The 24,816-nt window shown below is 43.5% G+C and overlaps 1 protein-coding gene across 8 annotated transcripts in view; it reads right to left on the reverse strand.

The window, feature by feature from the left end:
- Positions 1-24,816, reverse strand: part of MAPK9 (mitogen-activated protein kinase 9) — a 51,055-nt gene that overhangs the window by 19,007 nt on the left and 7,232 nt on the right. For 5 of the 8 annotated variants that reach the window (XM_045890628.3, XM_045890654.3, XM_045890638.3 and 2 more), the window contains exons 2-5: positions 15,814-15,984; positions 5,088-5,217; positions 2,556-2,614; positions 161-299 (exon numbers count right to left, since the gene is read on the reverse strand). In XM_045890628.3, coding sequence (XP_045746584.1) covers positions 161-299; positions 2,556-2,614; positions 5,088-5,217; positions 15,814-15,935 — 450 coding nt within the window. In that variant the 5' untranslated portion in view covers positions 15,936-15,984. Of the gene's footprint in view, positions 1-160; positions 300-2,555; positions 2,615-5,087; positions 5,218-15,157; positions 15,394-15,813; positions 15,985-24,816 lie in introns of those variants that run through there. The other 3 variants (XM_054511038.2, XM_054511041.2, XM_064595778.1) reach the window with 3 other exon arrangements.

A 24,816-nucleotide genomic window follows, 5' to 3' on the forward strand; every position in this document is an offset into this window, starting at 1 on the left:
TCTCAATGGCATTTGGGAACTCAACACGATCCCATCATTTCCTTGGATTCTCGATACTGGCAACTTTTTAAAAAATATTAAGTTCTTCTGTACCTGGAGAATCATGATAAGAAAATGATCGTGATTTTAAAAATAAAACTGACGTGGCGTCCCTACTTACTCTATGAATGATACCAGCTGAATGCAGATGTTTAATACCACAGAGCATCTGGTAAAGAAGGTAGGACATCCTTTCATGGTCCAACTCCATGTGAATAACCTGACATAAGTTAGCATCCATTAATTCCATAACCAAATACCTGGGGGGAAAAAAGATCAGCCATGTACACATAAAAATCACCCAAAATTCCTTAATGGTTACTAAACTCTTATATTTATATGAAACAGTATAACTTACTACTTAGTTATTGCACTGGCTAAAATAAAAAAAAAGATAACTTGTTTTCTCTAAATATTTATAAGGTATCTTGTAAAAAAAAGCAAACATATAATGGAACTTAGAAGTTTTCAAAAAAAAAAAACCTATCAACATGATGTATTTCAAGTTAAAACAATTTTTATATCATAGTAAGTAGAATCTCAAATATTCAAATTCTCCGAAATCTCCCTCCTTCCCTCTCTCTTTTTCTTTCTTTCTTGCTACTGGGTCATACTTACCAATATAGAAACCATGCTGTTACTTCTCTCATGTTAAGAAAATGTTTGACCTTCTGCCCCCACCAGCTATGCCCCATATTCTTGCTCTCTTTGCAAGCAAAACTCCCCGAAGAGGCGTCTATACTTGGCATCTCCAATTCTTCTCCCATTTTCTCTGAAGCCCTCTTCTACGGGGCTTGTGCCCCACCACTCCGCACTGTCCTCGCCAAGGCCCCCGATGACTTACTTGCGTGTCGCTAAATCCAATGGCCTGTCCTACGGTCCTGGCTGGTCGTGCCCTGCTCCTCTCCCCAACTCAATGCTTGGTCCTTGGCCTCTTTCTCTTCTCTGACTATCACAGTCTTGGTGATCTCCTCTGGTCTCTGGTCTCAATACTTTAAACACCATCCACAGACCATCAACTCTCAAATTCATACCTCTCACCCAGACCTCTCTCCTGAACGCCAGGCTCATGTATCTAACTGTCCACGTCCCAGGCCTACCTGGGTATCCAAGAGTCATCTCGAGGCCCACATCCAAAACTGAGCCCCCAATTCCATCTCCCCCTCCAGTCTGCTCTGCCTGTTGCCCTCCTCTTCTCAGCTGGGAGCACCTGCAAGGGACTCAGGCCAGCACCAGGCATCGCCCTCAGCTTGTCCTTCCTCACACTGCAGTCCTCTACAGTGGCTCCCCCTTCAGGACAGTTTCGGCCTCTAGTCTCTCCCTTTAACTAGTACCCTCTGGTCTAAATGCAACCACCATCACCCCTCCCCTACATTGCTGCAACAGCCTCCTCACGGGGCTTCTGTGTCCCCACCCCTGATGGTGGGTTCCCAACACAGACACTAAAGTTATTCTTTGAAAATGTAAGTCAGGGAAGCTCACTCCTCTGCTGAGTCTTACTGCCTTGCCCTGGAGTAAAAGGCCTCGAGGCCCAGGAGGGCCTGGCCTCATCACTTCTCCGAGCCCACCCTCTCCTCTCCTCTGCTCCCCTTCTCCAGCCACAATGGCCACTTACGGCTCTCAGAGCACAGCGGGCATGGCCCCACTTCCACTCCTTTGTGTGCCCATTCCTTCTATCTCTATCCCACCTTCCCTCAAATAACTGTAGGACCAACCCCAAGCCTCCTTCAAGGCTTTCTTTGTCCCCGGTCCAGTAAGGTCTTTCTCCACCCACCCTGCTTAGGATGCACCAGGCCTGACCCCTAACCCCTGGCACTTCTGATTCCCTAACCCAGCTCACTTCTTCCAGAACACTTGCGACATCCTTATGATGGTGGCACTTCCTTACTTATGTTAACTGCGTATCTTCTCTTCTCTGGCTTTCACAAAGCTCTAAGAGCGAGTGTGACCACCTGCAATTCTTAATCATAAAAGGGATCTTTGCCTGTTTGGGTCACTGAAGTATGCCAAGTCCCAGAGAGTGCCTAGCACACGAGTGGCAATCAGATATTTGTTGAACGAATGCACCAGTCAATTTAGGATGAGTTGGGCATTATACTTCAATACGGTAAGTTAATATTTTATTGTCCGGAAGATAATTCTATTTCAGATTTTGGAATCGCACAACATACAGTGTCGTAATGATTTCAAATAATAATTACAAACACTATCATCCTGGCTTTCAGGGGGACTGGAGAACAACATTTTATATTTCAGCAGAGCCAATCAACAGCATTAATGATCACCATCTGCTCCGAAGAATTATTTTCAGTCATCATTTATCAGTTATGGAGATGATAATATCTAGGCACAAAGAGTTGAATATTATTATCTATCTTCCTTAATATTTCTCTTCCACAGAAAAAAGTGGCTAAATATATTGCTACCTACATTTCCTAAGTAAAAAAAGCAATTTTTCCTTTCTAAATTTTTAGTCTTTGATACATACTGCATTACTGAGTTAAAGTGATACTTACACATCTTGAAATTCTTCTAGAGTCTTTTGTGGTGTAAACACATTTAACAAACTAATTATCTGAAAAGAGAAGATTTATTATTCCTCAGCATGTCAGGTAACTCTACTTAATTATAAAAATTAAGTTGAACATTAAAATGCATTAAAACTGAAAAATCATAGCAGAGTTCAGTATTTATTATTGTTATTAGTTTTACCAAAACATCCTATTACATGGTATTTGAGAAAAGTTAAATGATCAGGATTCTCACCTTGGAAATGAGATATACTTTTAATCAAATCACATTTTATGTGTCTCTAGTGACTTATTATGACAGAATTTTAACACATAATGTCTTTCAGGCTTTGAACATAAAAAGGTAGAACATTACGGGTAGAAAAACACTAAAGCAATATGTTAACTATGAAAACTGAGATACGATCTACAAATTTCTGTAGTTTTGAAATATGAAGGCGAAACTTGTATTTCTAGTATGATGAAGATGAACCCCTCAGTGTTACGTATTTACTTAAAGAGGGTTCTAGAAAGGCCTCTACCGCAAGGCCTTGGTCCTGGCACCCCAACAGTTAAACAATGAGTCCCACCGCTTGAGCATCAAGCACACATCCTCAATCATTTCAAATGACCAAGGAAAAGATGAGTGAGAATATTGGACTGGGGTGGCTGTCTAACCAATTGTAAAATAAAACCGGATCCATACTTAATCTTCACATCAACTCCAAGTGGAACAAAGATTTAAATGTAAACCATGAAACCACAAAACATTAAAATGTGGATAAACATTTATGTAATCCTGGCGTAGAAAAGCCTTTTCTAAGCATGACAGGAAACCTAGAACATGTGTCATGTTAAACCCAAACCAAGACCAAAAAACCAAAAAACCAAAAAACCAAACCAAACCAACCAAACAAACAAAATAAAACAACCCCCATAAAACCACACACACACACACACACACACACACACAACCTAGAATGGCAAAAGCAACCTAAATGAGGTCAAATGGAAAAGAAGTGAGGGTTGATAGCTTTAATATACAAAGATCCTCTATAAATGCATAAAAGAGACCAACAGCCCAATTGAAAAATGGTCAAAGGCCATGGGAAACAAATTCTTTAAAAATAAATGGCTAATGAAGTATGGAAAGAAGTGAACCTCACAAGTAAGAATAAGATATCATTTGTCATCTCTCAGATTGGCAAAGTACAACAACAAGAAAAATCAACAATATGTACAGAGTATTGGGGGATTCTGAAATAAAGCACATTCTTAGATACTTTTTTTTTTCCTCAGATAGTCTTAATGAAAGTGTAAAATTGGCAGTCTTTCTTGAGGTCAATTTGTCAGCACATATTAAAGCCAGAGTGTGTAGTATATGCTTTGGCTAAGAAGTTCACCTGGACAGGTGGGCAAAGATGCATGTACAAGGATGTTCGTTGCAGCACTGGTTATAATAGCAAAAACTGGAAGCAATCTAAATATCCAGTAACAGGTGACTGTTAAATAAATTATTGTGCATGTGTACTATGAAATGTATTTGAGGTCCAGAAACATTCCATGAGGGAGAAGGCAGGATGCATGATAACATAGCTGATCGTGTTCATATATGTATGTATATAAGAATGCTCCCAAAATGTTAATGATAATGATCTGAGGGAGTCAATGATTTTTGCCTTCTTGTTTGTATTGTTTGAATTAAAAAAAATAATAACCATACTTCTGTGTAACCTGAAAAAAAATTTAAATGTATAAGTAAAATAAAGCATGCATTGGAGAAATTAAAAACAAACTCAAACCATGGACTCAAAAGAATAAACCTATCTTAGTTTTGTATGTAATGTCCCTTCACCAGAAAGAGCCAGTATAAATGCTAAAACAAAGGGAGCCACGTGGAGTTGAGTGTAGTCTTAAATACTCCTCCCCCACAACAAAAAAGGGGTCACAAGGGGTGCTCTCCAAAGCCCCTTTCAGACATAACATTTTATGATTTTTTATAACATGGCAAGGTTATCAAAATCGTGCTCACGATAATGCTGAGACCAGTAGCGGACATACAATGGGCCTCCAGAAATTTTCTGGAGAAATACAATTTCTCCTTGAAATTCACAGTGCTTTGATTTCTGTGAGATGCCAAGCACAGCCATCTTGAATATCACATTTACTTAGAAATGAAATGTCCGTGTGTACAAGGTAAAAAGCTACTTTATAGAACAATGTTTTTCTAAAAAAGTATCTAGTTGTTTCTCATTTTCTTAGGTCAATACTGTTGCCATTTTTGAAACAGACATGGTGAAAATCAAATGATTACAGGGTTAATGGATATTGCTGTCGGACCTAGACTGGACCATGATGCTTCTTGCTGACTTCAATTTCCCCAATGCTGATTAAGAATTTTGTCAAGAAAATAGAACCACTTAAATAGTTCCTGTTACAGCTAGTTTACCCGAGGTCTGAACTTAATTATTTCCAAAGACCCACAAGATGACCACACCGTGGACCACGTTATGCAGAGGAAACATAGACATAACTTACATTTTTATGATTGACACATTTTAAGAGGACGAGTTCACGGTAAGCTCTCTTTGCATGAGTTTGATTCTGAAAAGGACGGCTTAGTTTCTTGACTGCAACATTTATCCCAAGAACTGTATCAAAAGCAGCACTATAATCAGGAAATACAATAAGGGACCCATTAGGATGATTCTGGAAAAGACTGCAATGCACAATGTCCGTTCAATGCATTCCCTTTTTAAATGAGTAACAAATAATGAAATGTCTTTCTGCTTGTTTCCACGAGGTACTGCTACACATGAAGAGCCAGGTTGAATTGGCTAAGGGTGTGGGAGGGACTGACCGCAGGGGCACAAACACGGCAGCTGCAGTTAGGATGCACACTGACTTCTTCTTACGTGAGTTGAGATTATTATGTTCAGAACCAAGTAATTTAATACAAATCACAGAATACAATATAAGTATAATCTGGCATATCACCACGGAGGAAATGGTTGAGCTCATGAGAAATGGATACAACAAATACAAGCTCTGATTGTGTTTTTCCCAGACAAAAGAATCTAAAAAAGTGTAAAACAGAAGCCTAAGATCTCAGCTCATGGTAAATCCCCAAGATACAAAATCCCTAATGTAAGCAATGGCTATATATAAAATTCGACTAGAAATAACTCCTTGTACTACTATAGTAAGAAGAAAAATCTTGCAGGGGCTGCGTTTCTGCCATCTCAAGTTCCCAACTGAAATTCATTGTCCCTTTTTTCCTCCAGAAAATAGGACAAACTGAGTCACCTGATTGTGCATTTCTTACAAACCAGTACTAATGGTACTAATATTGCCCTTTGGTTCCTCACCAGAGGTTAAAAGCTGCTAAAGACCACCTGAGAACCCAAGCACCATCTAAAATATTGTTTCTATGTATTTATTCTATTCTGTTTGTAACACTGTTTCCACTCATTCACGTCTATTAATTTTCTTTCTTTCTTTTTTTTTTTGCCAACAAGCCTCATCTAATTCAATCTGTTTTAGATTGAAGGCTAGAAACCCCATGTCACTTTGTAATTATTTCTCTTTAATTCAGGTCACATTACGTGTACATGTATACACATATGTAAATCCACATACCCATATGCAAATGTACCAGTCACATGCATTATAAAATGTTAAAGATAAATCTATTTGTGCAACAAATAATATACACACGTGTATTTGTACCTCCATTTATTTCTCAGTCTTAAGAATTTGAAAACAGACACACCTTTTTTGATCTCAAAAGTTTTTGTCCAAAATGAGCTAAATGGACTGAATTCTGAGCCTCTGAGCAGGACACGCTTCCACTCCTAGTTCCAACCCTTGAAGCAAACACCTTCAGTTATTTCTGGTTTTAATTTTTGTGGTCCCTTCTCAACTCCAAAGAATATACTTCTATCACTATTTCCTCATGTCTCGACTTCAGAAATTGTCTATCTACTCCCCAAAACTGAAGATTTAGTCACTTTATTGAAACCCCCAACTCCTCCCAGTTTTTTGCTCTCGTGTTATTTTAAACTTTTCCCTTGGTTACCTTAGTAACTTTAAACAACGTGCCTAAACTTGTTCCATCAACTTTCCAGGGAACCTCCGGACTCCCAGCGTGTAAGACAAGACTGTGACATTCCATCTCTTTGGCCTCCAGCGCTCTACTCATTTTCCCTTCCTCCAAACTCTGTCTCAAATGAGCAACCTAGAGGACACATCTATGTGGTCCCTACAGCTAAGTCTTCCATGTTTCTTCTTTCGGACGTGTCTAAACGTTGAAAACCAAGACACAGAGAGTGCGTATGTGCACAGAGGTCAGTGTTCCTAATCGCGGAGCCGGGATGACATTTCATTTTCTAAGGATCAATGACCCTTGTAGCTGCTCACAAGAGAATGAGATTGTTTCCAGCATCGAAGTCAGATGGATTTTCCTTTCTTACATTCCATCAATTGCTCAAACATCATGTCCTTTTAAAGCTGTTTGACGCTTAGACCATGACTTTTCTAGCTTTTCCACCGTAAGTTTCTAATAAGCATTTTTCTTCTGAAGAGAAGAAAAATACCCCTTTCTGCAGCCTCTCCCCAGCACTTCCTGCATTCTTGCTCACATTATTGTCTGGAGTCTATTCCATTCTTTTTGATGGTATTTTTTCTTGGAGTTCCTTTCAAGGCCTGCTGCACAGCTACTACCCTGGGATTTCTCTTCACTGGCCTCCATGCTTCTGGTTGTACATGTCCTTGAATTCTCTTTCTTGGTGGAGTACATCCTCAAGGAATTTCCTCAGAAAAAGTGCATGCAAGATAAATGATCTCATTCTGCCCTCAGCCTCGATTGATAGTTTGTCTTCTGACTTCAAATTAAATTTTCTCTCAGAACTCCATGGATTTCCAACATTGAGTATTGGTGAGAAGGCAACGCCTGTCTGATATTCATTCCTTGACTTCCCTTCCTGTTCCTCAGCTCAATGATTAATCACAAAGAGCCATGTTTTGTCAGCATCCCCCCAGACCCCCAACATCTCCTACTAATCATTATCCCTCCAGTCCCCCAAAGACGATAACTATTTCTCTTATGATAATCACTTCCTTGCTTTTACCAGCAAAACATGAATTTTCAAGCTCCCTCCCCACAGCCCGCATAGCTTATTTTTGCCTGGTTTTTGAAATCAGCTGTGTCTGACTTCTTTTGCTCAACATCACATTTGTGAGACTCATCTGTCATTGTGTGTAGCTATAATTCATTCTGTGTCATTGCTATAATATTCCTTTGCATGACTATATGACATAATGTTGATAGACACTTTGGTTGTTTTCAGTTTGCAAGTGATTACAAAAAAACATAGTCATAAATGTTCTCACACAGGGCTTGGAGTCCCCTCTGCATGCATTTCTGATGAGTAGATAGCTAAGAGTGGGACTGCACATATTTTAGCAGATAATGCCAAAGCACTCTCAAAGTGGTTTGTTCTACCAATTTCTAGGCATTTGACTTTTTTTTTTTTTTTAAGATTTTATTTATTTTTTTGACAGAGAGAGACATAGCGAGAGCAGGAACACAAGCAGGGGGAGCGGGAGTGGGAGAAGCAGGCCTCCCGCAGAGCAGGGAGCCCGGTGTGGGACTCGATCCCAGGACCCTGGGATCATGACCTGAGCCAAAGGCAGACGCTTAACGACTGAACCACCCAGGCGCCCTAGGCATTTGACTTTTATGTATACTGACCCCGTGTCCTACATGAGGGTGAAGCATACTCATTAACAAACAGGAGCTGGGGGGCTAATCTAATCACAAAAGCCCTTCAGAAGCTGAGTTTGTTCCAGCTGGTGGGAAGGGGAGAAAGTCCGAGAGATTTTTATCCTGCGAAGGAGTAGACATGCCACTGCTGCCTTTAAGATGGAGGGGGACATGTGAGAAGGAATGTGGGAAGCCTCACGGAGCTCAGTGGCCCTTGGCTGACAGAAAGCAAGGGACGGGGACCTCAGACCTCCAGCTGCAAGGAACTGGGTCTTGCGACTGCTTGGAAGCACATTCTTTCCCAGAGCCTCCATATAAGAATGCAGCCCAGCCAACATCTTGATCTCAGCTTTGTGAGATGCTGAGCAAGAACCCAGGCAAGGCTGTGCAGATTTTTAACCTACAGAACTATGGAATTATAAATGGGTGTTTTGTTTTGTTTTTTTAAAACACCAAGTTTGTGGTAATTTGTTACGCAGCAGTAGAAAACTAATACATCCTCTCTCCTGTATTCTCCTACACTTGTCTCTTCAGGCCTCATCCTGAATTTTTTTCCTGACCCATCTTTCAGATTGCTAAATCTCTCTCCAGTTACATCTAATATGCCGTCAAACCCATCCATCCTGGATATAACATCAGAGCTATTTAGAAGTCTGGATCCAAGAATGCCAATTCCCCTGTGCATCTGTTTCTTTTCTGTTTGTGTTGGGTTGTGTGCATGTCGTCTTATCTCCTGTGTGACTGATTATTTGTGATTATGCATGGGACCTCACACTTGCAAGACTCCTTGCTATCTGGAAATAATCTGATATCCAGTATGACACTGTCTTCCTCTAGGGAGAATTTAAATGCACTTCTGCTGGATACCTGGTGTGGTGGTGGGGGGGAGGCACTAGCAATCTGGGTTCAATTCAGTTCAAGTTCAGCAACTTGAGATGGTCTGAGGCTGAGTGGCAGTGCCTGCAAGGGTCTGTTTCTTTCTGGTTCATTCTCACCTCTTGGATGCAGTCCTTTATTGGCCCCAGCTCGAGGAGAAGGACGTTCACCAGGCCCCCCACAGGGCCCTGGGCTCCAATCCCTGTCTGCTAGTCCCCCAAGGCAATCCAAAGTATTACTCAATCTCTCAGCTGCCCAGTCTAGAATTGTCAAATGTTCTCAGAGGAAAGAGCCCCAAATCCCGGGCTCCCCTCTCTAGGCTTCTGCTCTTCCCTGGATCCTGGCCTAGTAATTCTTCACTCACCTACTTGCGCTCTAGGTGCAAATGCTGAGCACATGGGTGAGGGCGGGAATGCTAGGAGCCAACTGGCACAACTGTTTCATAATTAACACCCCTATTTCTAGCCACTTGTGTCATCTTCATTTTCTGTATTTGTCATCTCTATACCCACAGCCTCTTTGGGGTTTTACTATAGATAGGTTCTCTTCCTTGTTGCAAATGTCTCATCTACTTATTCTCATCTTCTCTGCTCTGTTTATCTGCATCCAGTTTCCAATTACTTTTTACATTAGAGAAACTTGTTAAAAGCTCTCCTGCACTGGACTACTGCCCTCCTGTTCTCTGTTATGTATCTGATCCATCACCTTAATCCAGAAGCTCTAAACCATTCGTTTTAGAGGTGAAACTGTTAAGACCCCCAAAGACACAAGGATTTGCCCAAGGTCACAGAGAACTCCTGCGATGTGGATCACAGCCGGCCTTGGAACTCAGTCCCCCCGAATCACAGCCTTCTTGCACTTTATGCTACAGACCTCCTTCATCACAGAAATGTTGTTATACACGTCATATGTTTACTTACTTAGACCACTAGAGAGAAAATAAAATGGTGTAAGACCAGGCCGACATTCGAGGGTGCACAGAACTAGAGAGAGAAAAAGAAGTAAGAGCTAGACTAACCACTTCATGCTCAGGTTGTTAACGGTCACTTCTAGGGACTGCCAGATCCAATATTAAACACTTTTTTTTTTTAAGTTAGACACTTCATACAACTATCCATAAAACAATTTTCAATACTTTGGCTGAACAACTTGAGAATTTAGAAGGAGAAAGAAAAATCTGAATAGACATGAAAGAAGTGTGTACACACAATTCCCACCACAGCTTTGAAATCTTGCAATGATTTAATTTTATGAAATACTTGTGAATAATCCAAAGTGATAAACATTTTAAAACTTACTTCCTAATTTATTTTACTAATATTTTTAATGAACAGCAAAAACATAGAAACAAATCAGACACAGTTGCAAAAACAATTAAAAATTAAGGAGCCAGAACATTTTACTCTGACCCCAGCTCTTCCATTTAATCCTGTAAGTACCAGCACCTTGCTTGCCTGCACCCCAGGCACTAGGTCCCTTTATTAAGCTCTAGTTTAAACAGACAATGAACAAGTTTTATAAACCATACACTTTTGCTACTATATTTTATTTCTCAAAATGTAAAAACATGCATGCCCCCTGCGTTAGTTTCCTATTGCTATTATAAGAAATTACCACAAATTTACTAGTTTAAAACACAGATTTACTATCTTACAGTTCTGGAAGGAGAGTGTGTGTGTGTGTGCATCTGCACCCATATGCACATCAATCAAGCATTTCGTTCAATCAGAGAGAAGGCTCTATTCTATTTTTAAAAAAGATTTTATTTATTTGAGAGTGAGTGAGAGAGAGAGAGCATGAGCAGGGAGAGTGGCAGGCAGAGGAAGAAGCAGACTCCCTGCTGAGCAGGGAGCCCCATGTGGGACTTGATCCCAGGACCCTGGGATCATGACCTGAGTTGAAGGCAGACGCTTAACCGACTGAGCCACCCGGGCACCGCAGGAGGCTCTATTCTAAACATGAGCTGTGATTACCTGGGGACGTTTCATAGACGAGATCAGTCTTGAAAGATATAGTGTCTTGAAAGACTGGCGGATTTCTGAGGACAATCCAACCAGGACATATAGTGGGGACAAAAGTGATGGCCATGGGAAAGAACCTGCAATGTCTGCAGGGAAAGGAGCACTGGAGAGAACTGGTTATCTAGAAGTTAGGACTTGATGGTGGGGATACTTGGGCCCTTCTGTCACTGATGGGAAGAAAGGGGTCTGTCTGGCATCATTAGTAGTTTCTTGCTCTATTCAAACAATGGAATGGGGTAAGACCCACTTTTCTTCTGAGGACCTTAAAGCAAAATGCCAATATCCAAGATGCTTTGCAAACAGAGCCAGGAAAAAGTCCCCAGAAGATGTGGGAGAAGTCTCACGGGAAAAGTACTCTCCTCTCAATTTGAGGGTTACCACTGCTGCGGCTCAATGGGACCCCGAAGCCTCAAGCCCGGTAGGAAGGTGAGGAGCACCTGGCTGACAGCAAGTCGCACCAGCTCTGGGAGAGAGCAGTAATGGAGTAATCACAGAAACCATGTAGGCCGAAATCCTGGGATGGCACTTCATCTAAATAAATAAGTAAATACCCACTTCATCTAAAGGCTGAAAAATGAAACATCCCAGAAGTCTAAGCATGATTTTTGTAATTGTACAAACATTTTTTTTTTAAAGATTTTATTTATTTGAGAGAGAGAGAATGAGAGAGAGAGAGAGCCCATGAGAGGGGGGGAGGGTTAGAGGGAGAAGCAGACTCCCCGCCAAGCAGGGAGCCCGATGCGGGACTCGATCCAGGGACTCCAGGATCACGACCTGAGCCGAAGGCAGTGGCTCAGCCAACAGAGCCACCCAGGCGCCCCTGTACAAACATTTCTAAAAGAAAACATCAATAATCTAAGCCAAGTTAACTAATCCCATTTCCATGCCTCCAGTAAAGTTAACCCAGCTAACAGGCTTTGATTTGGTAATGATTAACTGGCTGGGTTATAAAGGTAAGAGAATACTGACATCCAAGATGGTGAAATAAACTGTTGGCTGTGCATGGGCTCATTAAATTTTAATTAAATAATTAAGCTTAATCAGTTCTAAGTAATGACTTTTTTCTTGAGCAGAAAAGAACAGAAACCCAGTCTTTGATCTTTCCTTAGAATCAAAGAGATGAGGCTTAGAATGGTGTTAAAATTTTAGCCACAACAGAGGCGCCTGGGTGGCTCAGTTGGTTAAGCGACTGCCTTTGGCTCAGGTCAAGATCTCAGGATCTCAAGGTCCTGGGATCGAGCCCCACATCGGGCTTCCTGCTCAGCGGGAAGTCTGCTTCTCTCTCTCCCCTTGCTGCTCCCCCTGCTTGTGCTCTCTCTCGAATAAATAAAATATTAAAAAAAACATTTTTAGCCACGACATACTGCTTTCTTCCTACCTTTCTGCATGTGAGATAAAAGTTGCTCCTATAAACATCAATAAAATTGTCATAAAATCATGTAAAGGAAAATATTAGGAGTTAAGTGAAATTACTGTTAAGATTCTGTGAATACATAAATTAAGCTACTACAAGAAAATGACAACGTATTTTATACATAATACAGCATGAAAATGTCATTATATAGGATACTATAGTATCAGGAGTTAAATATCCATCACGAATGACAAAGATCCTTGGTTTAAAGCACTATCGAGTTTTCTTTTTTTAAAAAAACAAGTTTTTGAGGTGAGATTCACATACACATAAAATTAAGCATTTGAAAGTGAAAAATTCAGTGGTGTTTGGTACATTCATAATGTCGTGCAGTCACCACCTCTGTATCTAGATCATTCCAAAAGATTTTCATCATCACAAAGGGAAACCCCAAACCCACTAAGCAGTTGCTCCCCACTCCCCTTGCCTCTGTTAACCACCAATCTGCACCAATCTGCCTCTATGGATTTACCTACTCCGATATTTCATGTAAATGTCTGGCTTCTCTCACGTAGCATGTTCTTAAGGATCGTCCACGTTGTCCCGTGTCCCAGCGCTCCGTTCCTTTCTGTGAGTAACATCCCGTGTATGCACCCAACACGACTGGTGCATCTTTTCATCCACGGATGGACATTTGGGCTGTTTCTACCTTTTGGCTACTGCGAATACTGCTGCTACGAACATCTGTGTACAAGTCTCTGAACATCTGTCTTTAATTCTAGGAGTATTTCCTGGGTCACGTGGTAATTCTACGTGGAGGAACCGTGAAACTGTTTTCCACAAGTGGCCTCACCATCTTACATTCTCACCATGTATGAGGTTCTAACTTCTTCACATCCTTGCCAACATTAGTTATCTCCTGTTGTGCTGACCATGGGCATCCCAGTGGGAATGAAGTGGTATCTCATTGTGGTTTTGACTTTCATTTCCCTGATGGCGAATGATAAGCATCCTTCCATGGGCTTATCACCTATTTACATATCTTCTTTGGGGAAACATCTGTTCAAGTCCTTTGCTTCTTTTATTAAAAATTGGGTTGTCTTTTTTACAGTTGTAAGAGTTCTTTATACATTCTGGATACTAGACTCTTAGCGGATACATCTCCCCATTTTGTGGGTTGTTTTTTCACTCTCCTGACAGTGTCCTTTAATGCACCAAAGTTTTTAATTTTGATGGAGTCCAATTTTTAATTTTGTTGCTCATGCTTTTGGTGTCCATTTCTAAGAATCCAAAGTCATGAAGCTTCCCCTGTTTTCTTCTAAGAGTTTTATGCTTTTAGCTCTTATATTTGGGTCGATGACCCACTCTGAGGTAACTTTTTACATGATGTGAAGTAAGGGTCTAACATCATCCTTCTGCATGTGGCTATCCAGTTGTTCTAGCACTATTTGTTGAAGAGACTGTTCTTTCCCCGTTGAATAACCTTGGCATGCTTTTCCTAAATCAACAGGCCATAAATGTATGGGTTTATTTCTGGACTCTGAGTTTTTAAAAAAATTTTTAATTCTGAATTTTCCATCCTATAGTTCTGCCACTGCTTTTCCAAGAGGAAGTCTAGCTTATAATGGCATACTAGGAACTTTTGCTTCAAAACTAAAAATTTTTTAATGAAAAATACACATCCATAATGAATAATTTCATTATTAAACACCTCTTTAAAAAATAAAGATGAAAAGGAGCTTATGCGACCTGGAAGTCAAAACCAATCTCTGTAGAATAGTATTTTATCAGGTAGCATGTGATTTTACTGTTATTTGCCATGCTGTAATGAAGTCATTAATTTTAACTGCCTACCGTTTATAAAACCTTCCATTTTACAATGACTTATGAACTTCCAGTCAGCCACTCACTGCAGTTACTACATTAAATGTCCTTGGTAACAGTCTTGCCAAATTACCTGTGTCAAATGACCGCCCAATTCCAAATCAAAAGAATGTTTTATTGTCTGGAACTTTTTATACGTATTGAAGTGTCCTCATTTGGACCATCCAAACTTCTCTTGGTACCCTAGATTTAAGTACCGATACAGCGTGCTATTTGGAAATTGAGATCACCATTATTTTAGACACACGCCTGCATTCCTTCCACACAGCCCCTTCTCCTGCATTAGTTTTTCTGCGAGGGTCTGAATTGTAACCTCCTCTTAGCTCCCAGGGCCTCCAACTGCCTAGGCTGAAGGAAACACCTGACTTCCCTGATCGCAGGTCTCTAAAACCGAGGATCCCGTCAAACCACCGGTGCAGAGGCTCTAAACTCACAATCTCTACTGAAAACATAAGCTCCCATTCCAGAACATCCAGAAGAGTTCTCTCTTGCTTTTGAATCCCCTCTGCCTACGACTGGTAAACACGGGGTATTTTGCTTTATCACAGTTTCTTTCAGAGGCAGAGACCATCTTGTTTTTATTGACCCAAGAAAGAAAAAAGGAAAAAGAAAAAAAAAAAAAAAAAAAGTCTTGCCCCGGGAAACTATGGGAGAAAAAGTCTGGGAAGTGCTGATAACTGTAGTCTAGAAAACACGTGAAAGACTTTACCTTTAGCTGGCCAGTGATGTCGCGGCAGCTGACTGTCTTACCATGCAAGAGACTAAGGTTCAGGGTCAGACCAACGGTTCTGACGGGCTGGACACATGGCTGAAGTCAGACACCAAGGAAGAGACGGCCAGCCCAACCCCTCACACAGCATCCCTTCCTGGTTAATCCATGGGGTGATAATGACACTGACTGGCCTCGTCCTGCCAACGAAGGGCAAGGCACTGCAGTGACGGCGCCTAGAAATGAATAGGAGTGATTGGGGGTAAAAGGGGGAGGGGGAAAGGTGGCCAGGATGAAGAAATGAATAAAACTCCAAATTTTTGTTACAACTCACTGTCATACCTATTACTCTAGTATCTAATGACAGGGGGGAATGGAAAAGAAAAAAAAAAAGAAAGAAAAAAAGAAACAAAGAAAAAAAAAAAGAAAAGCTGCTACCTATTTACATTTATGCAGCATTCTAAGAATTTAGGTTTGTATCCTACAACAGGACTACATATAACTAGAGCAAGAGGTTGACTCAATTTAGTTCAAAAACCTATTGCAAAGAAAAGAGTTTTCTTTTTTTTTTAATCATCGGTGTTTCTAAGTTCTGACAATTTAGTTTTTATTACGACAAAAACTCAATCCACGCTATTGAAACAGACCCTACTTACCAAACAATTCCTTGGGCTCCAGAGCCAATTGGCTTCAACTGCTGGTAACGTTTGAGGACCGTGAAGGTTGAGTCTGCCACCTGTACACTGTAAAACTGACTGTCACATTTACTGTCACTCATGATGTAGTATCATAGAATATTCCAGAAAGTTGGTACGGTCGTCGGGCTCCTTAAAAGAAAAACAGAATGAACATGCATTCTGAGATTACACGTGTGTGGCTCACTCGAGAGTGTTGCGAATTGACTGGCGTGTGAGACAAGGGGGCTGTAGGCTGATAAACTCGGTTGCACCAAGTTCTGAACTTCAGCAACATGCAAAAGAAAAAAAAAAGAGGCAACAACATTTCACAGGTACTGAGCCCACCCAGGAAAGAAGGAATGCTGAGGCCCGGCATGACCACGTTTTAAGGGAATGGACGAGAAATAACAGCCTTTCTTGTACGTGTGCAGTTTGCCAGCCAGGACGAGATTATGTCACCATGGGGCTCTCAGCTCGCCTCCTGTCGGACCGGCATATCCCAGGCTGTCTCAGGGATCTTGTCTATGATTCCTGCAAAAACCGCAAAGGGCCAGTCTTCTTCTAAGTCCACAAGTTCAGGTAAAGCAATGAAGCAGAAAGCAAGTCCTAGGCCAAAGTGACTGTAAACGGGGAAGTTACAGAATGACGGGGTGCTGGGCCTGGTGACGTAGGTGTGTGTGTGCACCGTGCGTGTCCTGGAGCTGGCCTGTGTTCCCCAAACCCCACATCCCTCTCAGGCTCAATAACCAGCTCTAGACGGAGAACCGTGGCAACCTACAGTCAATGACATGGATGCTCTGACATTTATTCATGATAAATTAGTTCAAACTGGCAGTCCCAAGCAGCCTTTTGGTGGTTTAGGCAGTAGGCTGAGATCTCCACCCTGAGGAGCCTGTGTGATTTTACACAGAAAACAAGCAAACCGAAATCAGCAGGCAGCTACATTGACTGGGTTCCCTGGCTCTTGGCTGAAGACATTTATTTAAAAGTCAGCAAGCTATTTATTTTGCTCTTTTTTAAAAAAACTAAAAAGCCAACAATCAAATCCTAGAGGTAAACACTATACGGTTTAAAAACCAGGAATTTAAAATTTTATTGCCCAGCTCCCACAAATTCTTGTTTGTTCTACCATCTAATATTTGATGGCAACCTGCTGAGTTTTCTGGAGTGATAATTTGTATTTTGATACAGTGATGCCTGGAATTTCCATTAAACATGGAAATAACTTGATTAATAACAAGCCTAAACAAAGAATTTAAATCAAGTGAATAGTTTCTCTAACTGACCACTCCTTCACTCCTCCCTCCCAGCTTTTTTTTTTTTTTTTTACACCAATTCTCAGGGCAGCGGCTGAGACCCATTGCACACTGGCCAGGTGGGGAGGACCTCTGGCCTGCACTAGACGAACCGACCCATTGCTCATGACAACCCACAGCAGGATTACCAGCTCCTGGTACACTTTGAGCTACACGGCCTGGCCATGCCGTGCTGTGGTGAGGAAGGGGCCCTAAGCTCCAGGAGGGTGGGGACCGGTCTGTCTTGCTTCCTGTGGCATCTCACACTGCTGGGACGGGGCGACAGCAGAAGCATTCAAAAAGTTTACTGATAGATAAATAAGTAGACAAAGATACTGCTCCGACAGTATCTGATGATTCCCTCATGACGCTGCTGCATTTTACTGACATCTGAAGGAATATCCATTTCTAAAGATTAATTTTTGTATAGTTTTTAGGAGGCTGAGACAATTCAACTCAACACCTACAGGGTGTCTTCGTACAAGACAGTGTTAAGTGATATAGGTGATAGAGCAAGATCAGCTAATTTTTTTTTTAAGATTTAATTTATTTTGAGAGGGAGAGAGAGAGAGCAAGTGTGGGGAGGGGGCAGAGGGAGAGAGACAATGTCAAGCGGACCCCCCACTGAGCGTGGAGCCCAACAGGGCTCTGGGTAACAGAGTCAGACGCTTAACCGACCGAGCCACCCAAGCACCCCAAAATCAGCTAGTCTCGAAGCCGCATATAATTCACTAGTTGAGGGAAGAAGTGTGAGGAATGACTCTGTTATCTATATTATAACACATGTTACAATACCATAAGGGCATAAGCAAAAAGGAAACCAAGTCAAAAGGCAAAAGAGGCCCTACGCACTGGCAGGGGTGCAGAGGACAAGGAGAACTTCCTGGAGGAGGTGGTATCTGCCCTGGACTCTTGCCAGACGGACAGCAGAGGCTCAGAGCTCGAGCTGACTGTGCTCAGACCTGGTGACTTGCTCAAATTGGCTATTGGGGGGCGAATGCAAAGGATCAGAGACAGACTCGGGGAAAAGGCAGGGAGCACTACAACCTACTGTTTCTCAGCCCTACTGGTCATTCGAAAAGCACTTCCTGACACAGCGTGGACAGTCCTGTGCCTGCCCTCGGTGAGCTGCCACTGCGGGCCGCTCAGGAAGAGCCCCAGCACAAGGGGACCCCTAGACCCAGAGGACAGAGAAGGCCCTGGGCCGCAGGGAAGGGAGGAAGCACGTGCAGAGAGGCGGATCATGACCAGTCACTGGAGATTTAGTTTTGCTGGGCAGTGGGGGAACGAAGCTGGAGAGAGAAAAGCAGGCCAGATCACCACGGGCCCTGGAAGCCGCCGGGAGCCGTCTGGGCCCGGGCCTGGGGGCCGCCGAGCCATGGAGGCAGAGAGGCATGTGCTCCGACGTGCTGTTCAGAGTGGTCATTCGGGAAGCTGAGAGAGGGATGGCTCAGGGCGCGCAGGGCTGAAGACAGGGAGACCTGGCAGAACAGGGCAGGGGTGCGGCGGGTGTGGGCGAGAAGGGGATGCACGGCTCAGAGGAAGCATGTTCTCCAGCACGAGCTGGAGAACATGAGGGGAAATCCGGTGAAGCAGCTGGGCCGGGGGCCCGCACGCACGCACACTCTGCGAGTCTGGCTTCCGCCGGGCGCCTCCGCGGGGCCTGAGGGCGGGCAGTATGACAGCCACAGGCCGCCGCCGAACTCCAGGACCCACTCCTCCGTCCTTCTGCTGAGGCCCGGACACATGGCTGCCCAGCCCCAGATGAGGTCGGACTGCGTTCCTGGCAGCCAGGTGTGGCCACACGACCAGCTTGTGGCGGCTGAGCTGTGAGCAGAGCGATGACCGCTACTTCAACAGCAGCTTTTCTTTCTTTTTTTCTTTCTTTCTTTTTTCTTTTCTTTTTCTTTCTTTCTTTTCTTTCTTTTTCTCTTTTTTCCTTTTTTTCTTCTTTCTTTTTTCTTTTTCTTTCTTTCTTTCTTTCTTTCTTTCTTTCTTTCTTTCTTTCTTTCTTTCTTTCTTTCTTTCTTTCTTTTCTCTTCCTTCCTTCCTTCTTTCTTCCTTTCTTTTTCTGTCTCTCTCTTTCTTTTTTTTAAAGAAAGCTGCTTGCTGTCCAAAGCATCTTTCTCCCTCACTGATGGCTGGGGGACAGCTGTTGTAGACCCAGAGATGGCAGTCACGTGAAGAGGGAAGAGCTGCCCACCAGCCGGAGTCCTGAATGACCTTGCGGCACCGAGCCGCCCCCACCCCGGTCCACCTGCCCACGTGGAGGCTGGCGCGAACTAACGTCCCCCTCGTTGAGCGACCCTGAACTCTCTCTGCTACAGTTGCTGGGACCTGTGTTCTGACTGTCACACTGTTAGGTTAGCTTTTGTGGATTTGGGGAGAACATCACGTCATTAGGTTCGAGAACTGACAGATTTCCACCTCAAGATTTAAAATAATTTTTAAAGGACATTGCGCTTTGTAGGCAAAAAAAAAAAAAAAAAAAAGAATCACCTAAGAGAGAAGCTGTCAAAGCCACCTTCTCTGTCAACCTTGGGCTTTGTGAGTGTGAGAAAGCACCTCGGGGCAAGCCGAGAAAGCCGGTAATTTAGCTATTAATGAAATCAACTCGGTTGAGATTGTATTTCAACAAAATGGCCGTCACCTGGGTTTTAGAAGACAGTTTACAAACTGGGAAGTGTACGAATTCTTCATACAACCACATTATCAACACACTGAAGGTGCACTCACTGCCTTCACTTTCCTCACCAGGGGGTGCTGGTTCCTCCCCTGGGCTCCCCGCAGTGGGACCCAGTCCCCGCCCGTGTTGCTTCTGCACGGTCACTCAGTTTCTGCAGGTCTGCCTGTGTCTCCTTCCCCCAGCCTGGGAGCACCTCAAAAGCAGGAGGGTCTGTCTTCCCTCTCACACATCGAGAAATTTAAGGAAATGTCCAATGTCTACAATGATCCACTTAAAAAGCTCCTTGGGGGACAAAGGGGACACACCCTGCTCCCTGGGTTCTTCAGACCTGCACACGCTGGGTGGACACCTCAAGGGAAGGAGTCGGCCCAGCCTTTGCTAAAGGCGTCTGGCTCACGTCCATGCCCTTCCCCCTTCACCATGCTGCTTCAGTGAATCCTTGTTGAATGAAATGCTCTGATCTAAAATCCCTATTTGTCTAAGACTGAAGACTCTTGTAGAATCCCTTCTAGGAATTCTGGAGTAAAATCGACCCACTCTACAGATAAACACTGGGTAGGAAGAACATTCCTACTTGTTTAGAGCCTAGAATAGGAAATGCTTAAAAAAAAAAATTCTCTAACTCTAGTATTCTTCTAGATACAAGCAATTCAACTACTGTAAATATGATATGAGTGTCCGAGTCCTATGGGGACATCAGCTACCATTCGCTGAGACCTCCTGACATTTCATGAGGGCCTCCTGAGTACCAAGCACAAGGTAAAGGGTGTCAAGAGGGCACTAACCAGATAGTCCCTTCCCTCGAACGGCCAAGAGCATAATCGTCACACCCCCTAGGAAGTGTCCTAGGGGTAGACGTGGGCCCAAGGGCAGGGGCCCAGCACAGTGGTGTGTTGGGGGGGAGCCAGTGAATGAGGAGAAGGGCGTGTGTGAGTGAGACATGGATATAAAGGAAGGTTTCCAGGAGGAGTCAAGACCTGAGTGCAAGTTTGCTCACAATATCAACCCAGGGGTGCAGGAACAGGCCTTCTCATTCGTGCTGGCAAGCACTGTAAATTGGCGACACATTTTTGGGGAGGAGAATACGTAATATCTAATGAAAAATTTAAAGGCACGTGACTCCGAACCTGGCAACTACCATTCTATAAATGTACCGGACAAACATATATGTATAAATGCTCAAAGATATTTGTGCAAGAATGTTTGTGGCACTTCTGGTGACTGGCAAAACAAAACGAGAAATAAGCTAAAATGTACACTTGGAATGAGTGAATAAATTATGGCATAAAAGCACAATAAAGCCGTTAAAAATAATGCAGGGACTTTGTGTACTGAAAAGGAATGATGTCTAAGACATATAAAGGCAATAAAGCAAGTTGAAGAGAGCATGTAGTAAATGTCAGTCTATGGGAAGGGCCGCTCGCGCGCACACACACAATATGCTAGCAAGTGCAGAGACGCAGGGGAAATAAGACTTTCACTCTTCCCATTATAACTTTGTTAGTTTTTTTTTTACTCATGCACATACTCCACATTAAAAAAAACAACAACCCAAATTAAACCCTTGTAAATGAAAAGCTGAGACCTAACTGTAGGGTAGGTTTGGGGCAGCTGAGACTGGAGGCAGGAGGGTGGGCCCGGCTCTGAGCTGCAGGGTTATAAACGGCCCCCTCACAGCCTGTCAGGGGAGCAGTACTGCCCCCACACTGCAGATGAGGACAAGAGCTAGAAGACAGTCACGGAGCTGTCCAGATCCCCAGCTGGAGGGTGGCACGGCCCGGGTCTCAATTTAGGTGTGTCTGACGACCCTATTCATGTCCTCCCCAATACACCATTCTAATTAATATCTATCACTGTATTTAGAAAGTGAAGTGATGTGGCCAAGGGCTGGTCAGGACCAGGCCAGGAAAAAACACAGGCCTTTACATCTCGACCTGCTGGCTTCACTCCACCAAGACACTTTCTTCTGATGATGATGATGAGTCAGTCGCCCACAGACTCAGGCCAACCTTCAACCACACAAATGGTTCAGGATACCCAGGACATGCAAAATCTAAATTAACCAACTGCTGCGATTAAAAGCAAATTTTTACAGTCACCCTCTTGGTTTCAATACTTGCTATTGAAGTTTTTAATCAAATTGTTCTTTTTTCCTCCTTTAATTCTTATCAAAAATGGCATAGCACAACAACTCCATCCTTTGATAATCAGGAGCCTTATCCTCTGGACGTCAGTTCTCAAAACACACTACAAACTATGACAGAGGACGACCTCTCGTGTTGGGTGATCACAGCACCCACGGCTGGATCCGGAGGAGGGGTCTGTTGAGGACTCCTCCCCATAGGCCCCCTGCAGGTGCCCGGGCCTGTCCGTGCCCCCTCCCCGTGCTCTGGTTGGGGCGTTCTCAGTGCTCCCTCACCATGGCAACTGCCCAAGTGCCTTCCCCGCCTCCATTCCTGCTACCTCTGAACCACTGTACACACGCCATTTAGAAAGGGAGATCTGCCCGCATAAAAAACTACATGGAGGGCGCCTGGGTGGCTCAGTCGGTTAAGCGTCTGCCTTGGGCTCAGGTCATGATCCCTGGGTCCTGGGATCGAGCCCTGAGTTGGGCTCCCTGCTCAGCAGGGAATCTCCTTCTCCCTCTCCCTCCCACCCCTGTTGTGCTCGCTAACAAATAAATAAAATCTTAAAAAAGACCAAAACAAAACTGTACATGGATGCTCACAGCACCTACATTTTTAACAGCTCAACACTGGAAACAATCTAGGTGTCCTTCAGGGGGTGAATGGTTAAGCAAAGTGCTGTCCACCCATACTATGGAACACCAGTCAGCAAGAGAAATGAACCAACCACTGATACCCTCAACACCCCGGGGGGATCTTAAGGACATTATCCTTAAGTGAAAAAGCCAATCTCCAAAGGTCCATATGGTATAATCCCATTTACACAGCACTCTTGGAATGACAGAATTACAGAGCGTGGACCAGATTAGAGGTTGCCAGGGTTATGATGGTGGGGCTGGGTGGGGGGGCGCTCGCTCTACAGGGCAGCACAAGGGAGATGTCTGACATGATGAAACGGCTCAGTGTCCTGACTGCGGAGGCGGTCTTTGTACCAACCTCTGCATGTGATAAAATGCCACAGCACTGTACGCACCCACCACCCATGCCACGCTCCTGGCCTTGACACTGGGCTGCGGTCAGGGAAATACACAACCAATGCGGGAAACTGGGTGAAGGATGCATGGGAACTCTCTACCATTTTTACAATTCCTTACGAACCTAGAATTATTTCAAAATAAGGAATTAAAAGAGAGAGGGAGAGATTTGTTGAACATGCGCAGTGATCATACTGCTCTCTGGCTTAAATTCCTTTGGTAGTGACCGACTGCCTGGAGAGTAAAGCTCGAATCCTTAGCGCAGCAGAGGAGTTCACAGGACCCGTGGCCCACTCTCAGGCAATACAGAACCACCCGAGACCCCGCTGACGCCCCGGCTCCTGCACATCTTCGGGCCTCTTCCTGAGCTGTTTCATCTGCCTGAAGTGACTCCCCTCCCCATTCTCTTCTCCTGGCCAACCTTCATCCTCCTTCAAAGTCTTGTGCACGCGCCTGCTTCTCTCACAAGCTTTCCTCTGCAGCCTCTCCCTTCCAGCGGTGCTGGGCATGTCCCGGTGTCTGGCACCAAAACCTATATTCCTTTTATATTGCACTGCACGTCTATCTCCACTTTCTGCCCTCCTTAAGGGCAGAAAATGTGTCTGATTCACTTCCTAATCCTCTACTAATTACACAGTGGGTGTCCAGTAAATGTCTGTTAAAGGCAAAACTAAGCGGGAGAAGAAACGTGGTAGGGCAGTGGGTGCTGTGGTTAGCATCGGGGCTCAGGAATCAGAGGGCAGGCTCCTGAGCAGACTCCACTAAAAAACTGTTAGAATAAAACAAATTCTGTAAAGATGCAGGATACACATTCAACGCACAAACATCTTTGGTGTCTCTATACGCTGGTGAACTCTCAGAAAGAGAAATTAAATGATGCTTTGGGTGGCTCAGTCGGTTAAGTGTCTGCCTTCAGCTCAGGTCATGATCCCAGGGTCTTGGGATCAAGTCCCGCATCGGGCTCCCTGCTCAGCTGAGAGTCAGCTTCTCCCTCTGCCTCTCCCCCTGCTTGTGCTCTCTCTCTCTGTCAAATGAATAAATAAAATCTTTAAAAATAAATAAATGATGCTTTCACAACTGCATCAGAAAGAATAGAATACCCAGGAATAACTTTAAACAAGGAGGTGACAGACCTCTATACTGAAAACTAGAAGACATCAATGGAAAAAATTAAAGACACAAATAAATGAAAAGATATTCTGTGTTTACGGATTAGAAAAAAATCAATATTGTTAAAATGTCCATACTCCCCAAGGCAATTTAAAGATTCAATACAATTCCTATCAAAATTCCAGTGGCAGGGCGCCCGGGTGGCTCAGTCGTTAAGCGCCTGCCTTCAGCTCAGGTCATGATTCCAGGGTCCTGGGATCGAGCCCCGCATCGGACTCCCTGCTCCGCGGGAAGCCTGCTTTTCCCTCTCCCCCTCCCCCCTGCTTGTGTTCCCTCTCTCGCTGTGTCTCTCTGTCAAATAAATAAATAAAATCTTAAAAAAAAAATTCCAGTGGCATTTTCCACAGAAATAGAATAAATAATCCTAAAATTTGTATGGAACTACAGAAAACTCTGAAGAGCCACAGCAATTTTAAGAAAGAAAAACAAAGCTGGAGGCATGATGCTCCCTGATTTCAAAGCTATAGTAATTAAGACAGTATGGTACTGGCACAAAAACAGACACACAGATCAATGGAACAGAATAGAAAGCCCAGAAATAAACCCACACATATATGGTTGATTAATTTACGACAAAAGGAGCCGATGATATATAATGGGGAAAGGATAGTCTCTTCCATAAATGGTGCTGGGAAAACTGGACAGCCACATGCAAAAGAATAACTCAACCA

Source organism: Mirounga angustirostris, unplaced genomic scaffold (genome assembly GCF_029215605.1).
Source record: "Mirounga angustirostris isolate CCGP_5_RB_7025 unplaced genomic scaffold, mMirAng1.0.hap1 SCAF_7, whole genome shotgun sequence".
Taxonomy (NCBI): domain Eukaryota; kingdom Metazoa; phylum Chordata; class Mammalia; order Carnivora; family Phocidae; genus Mirounga; species Mirounga angustirostris.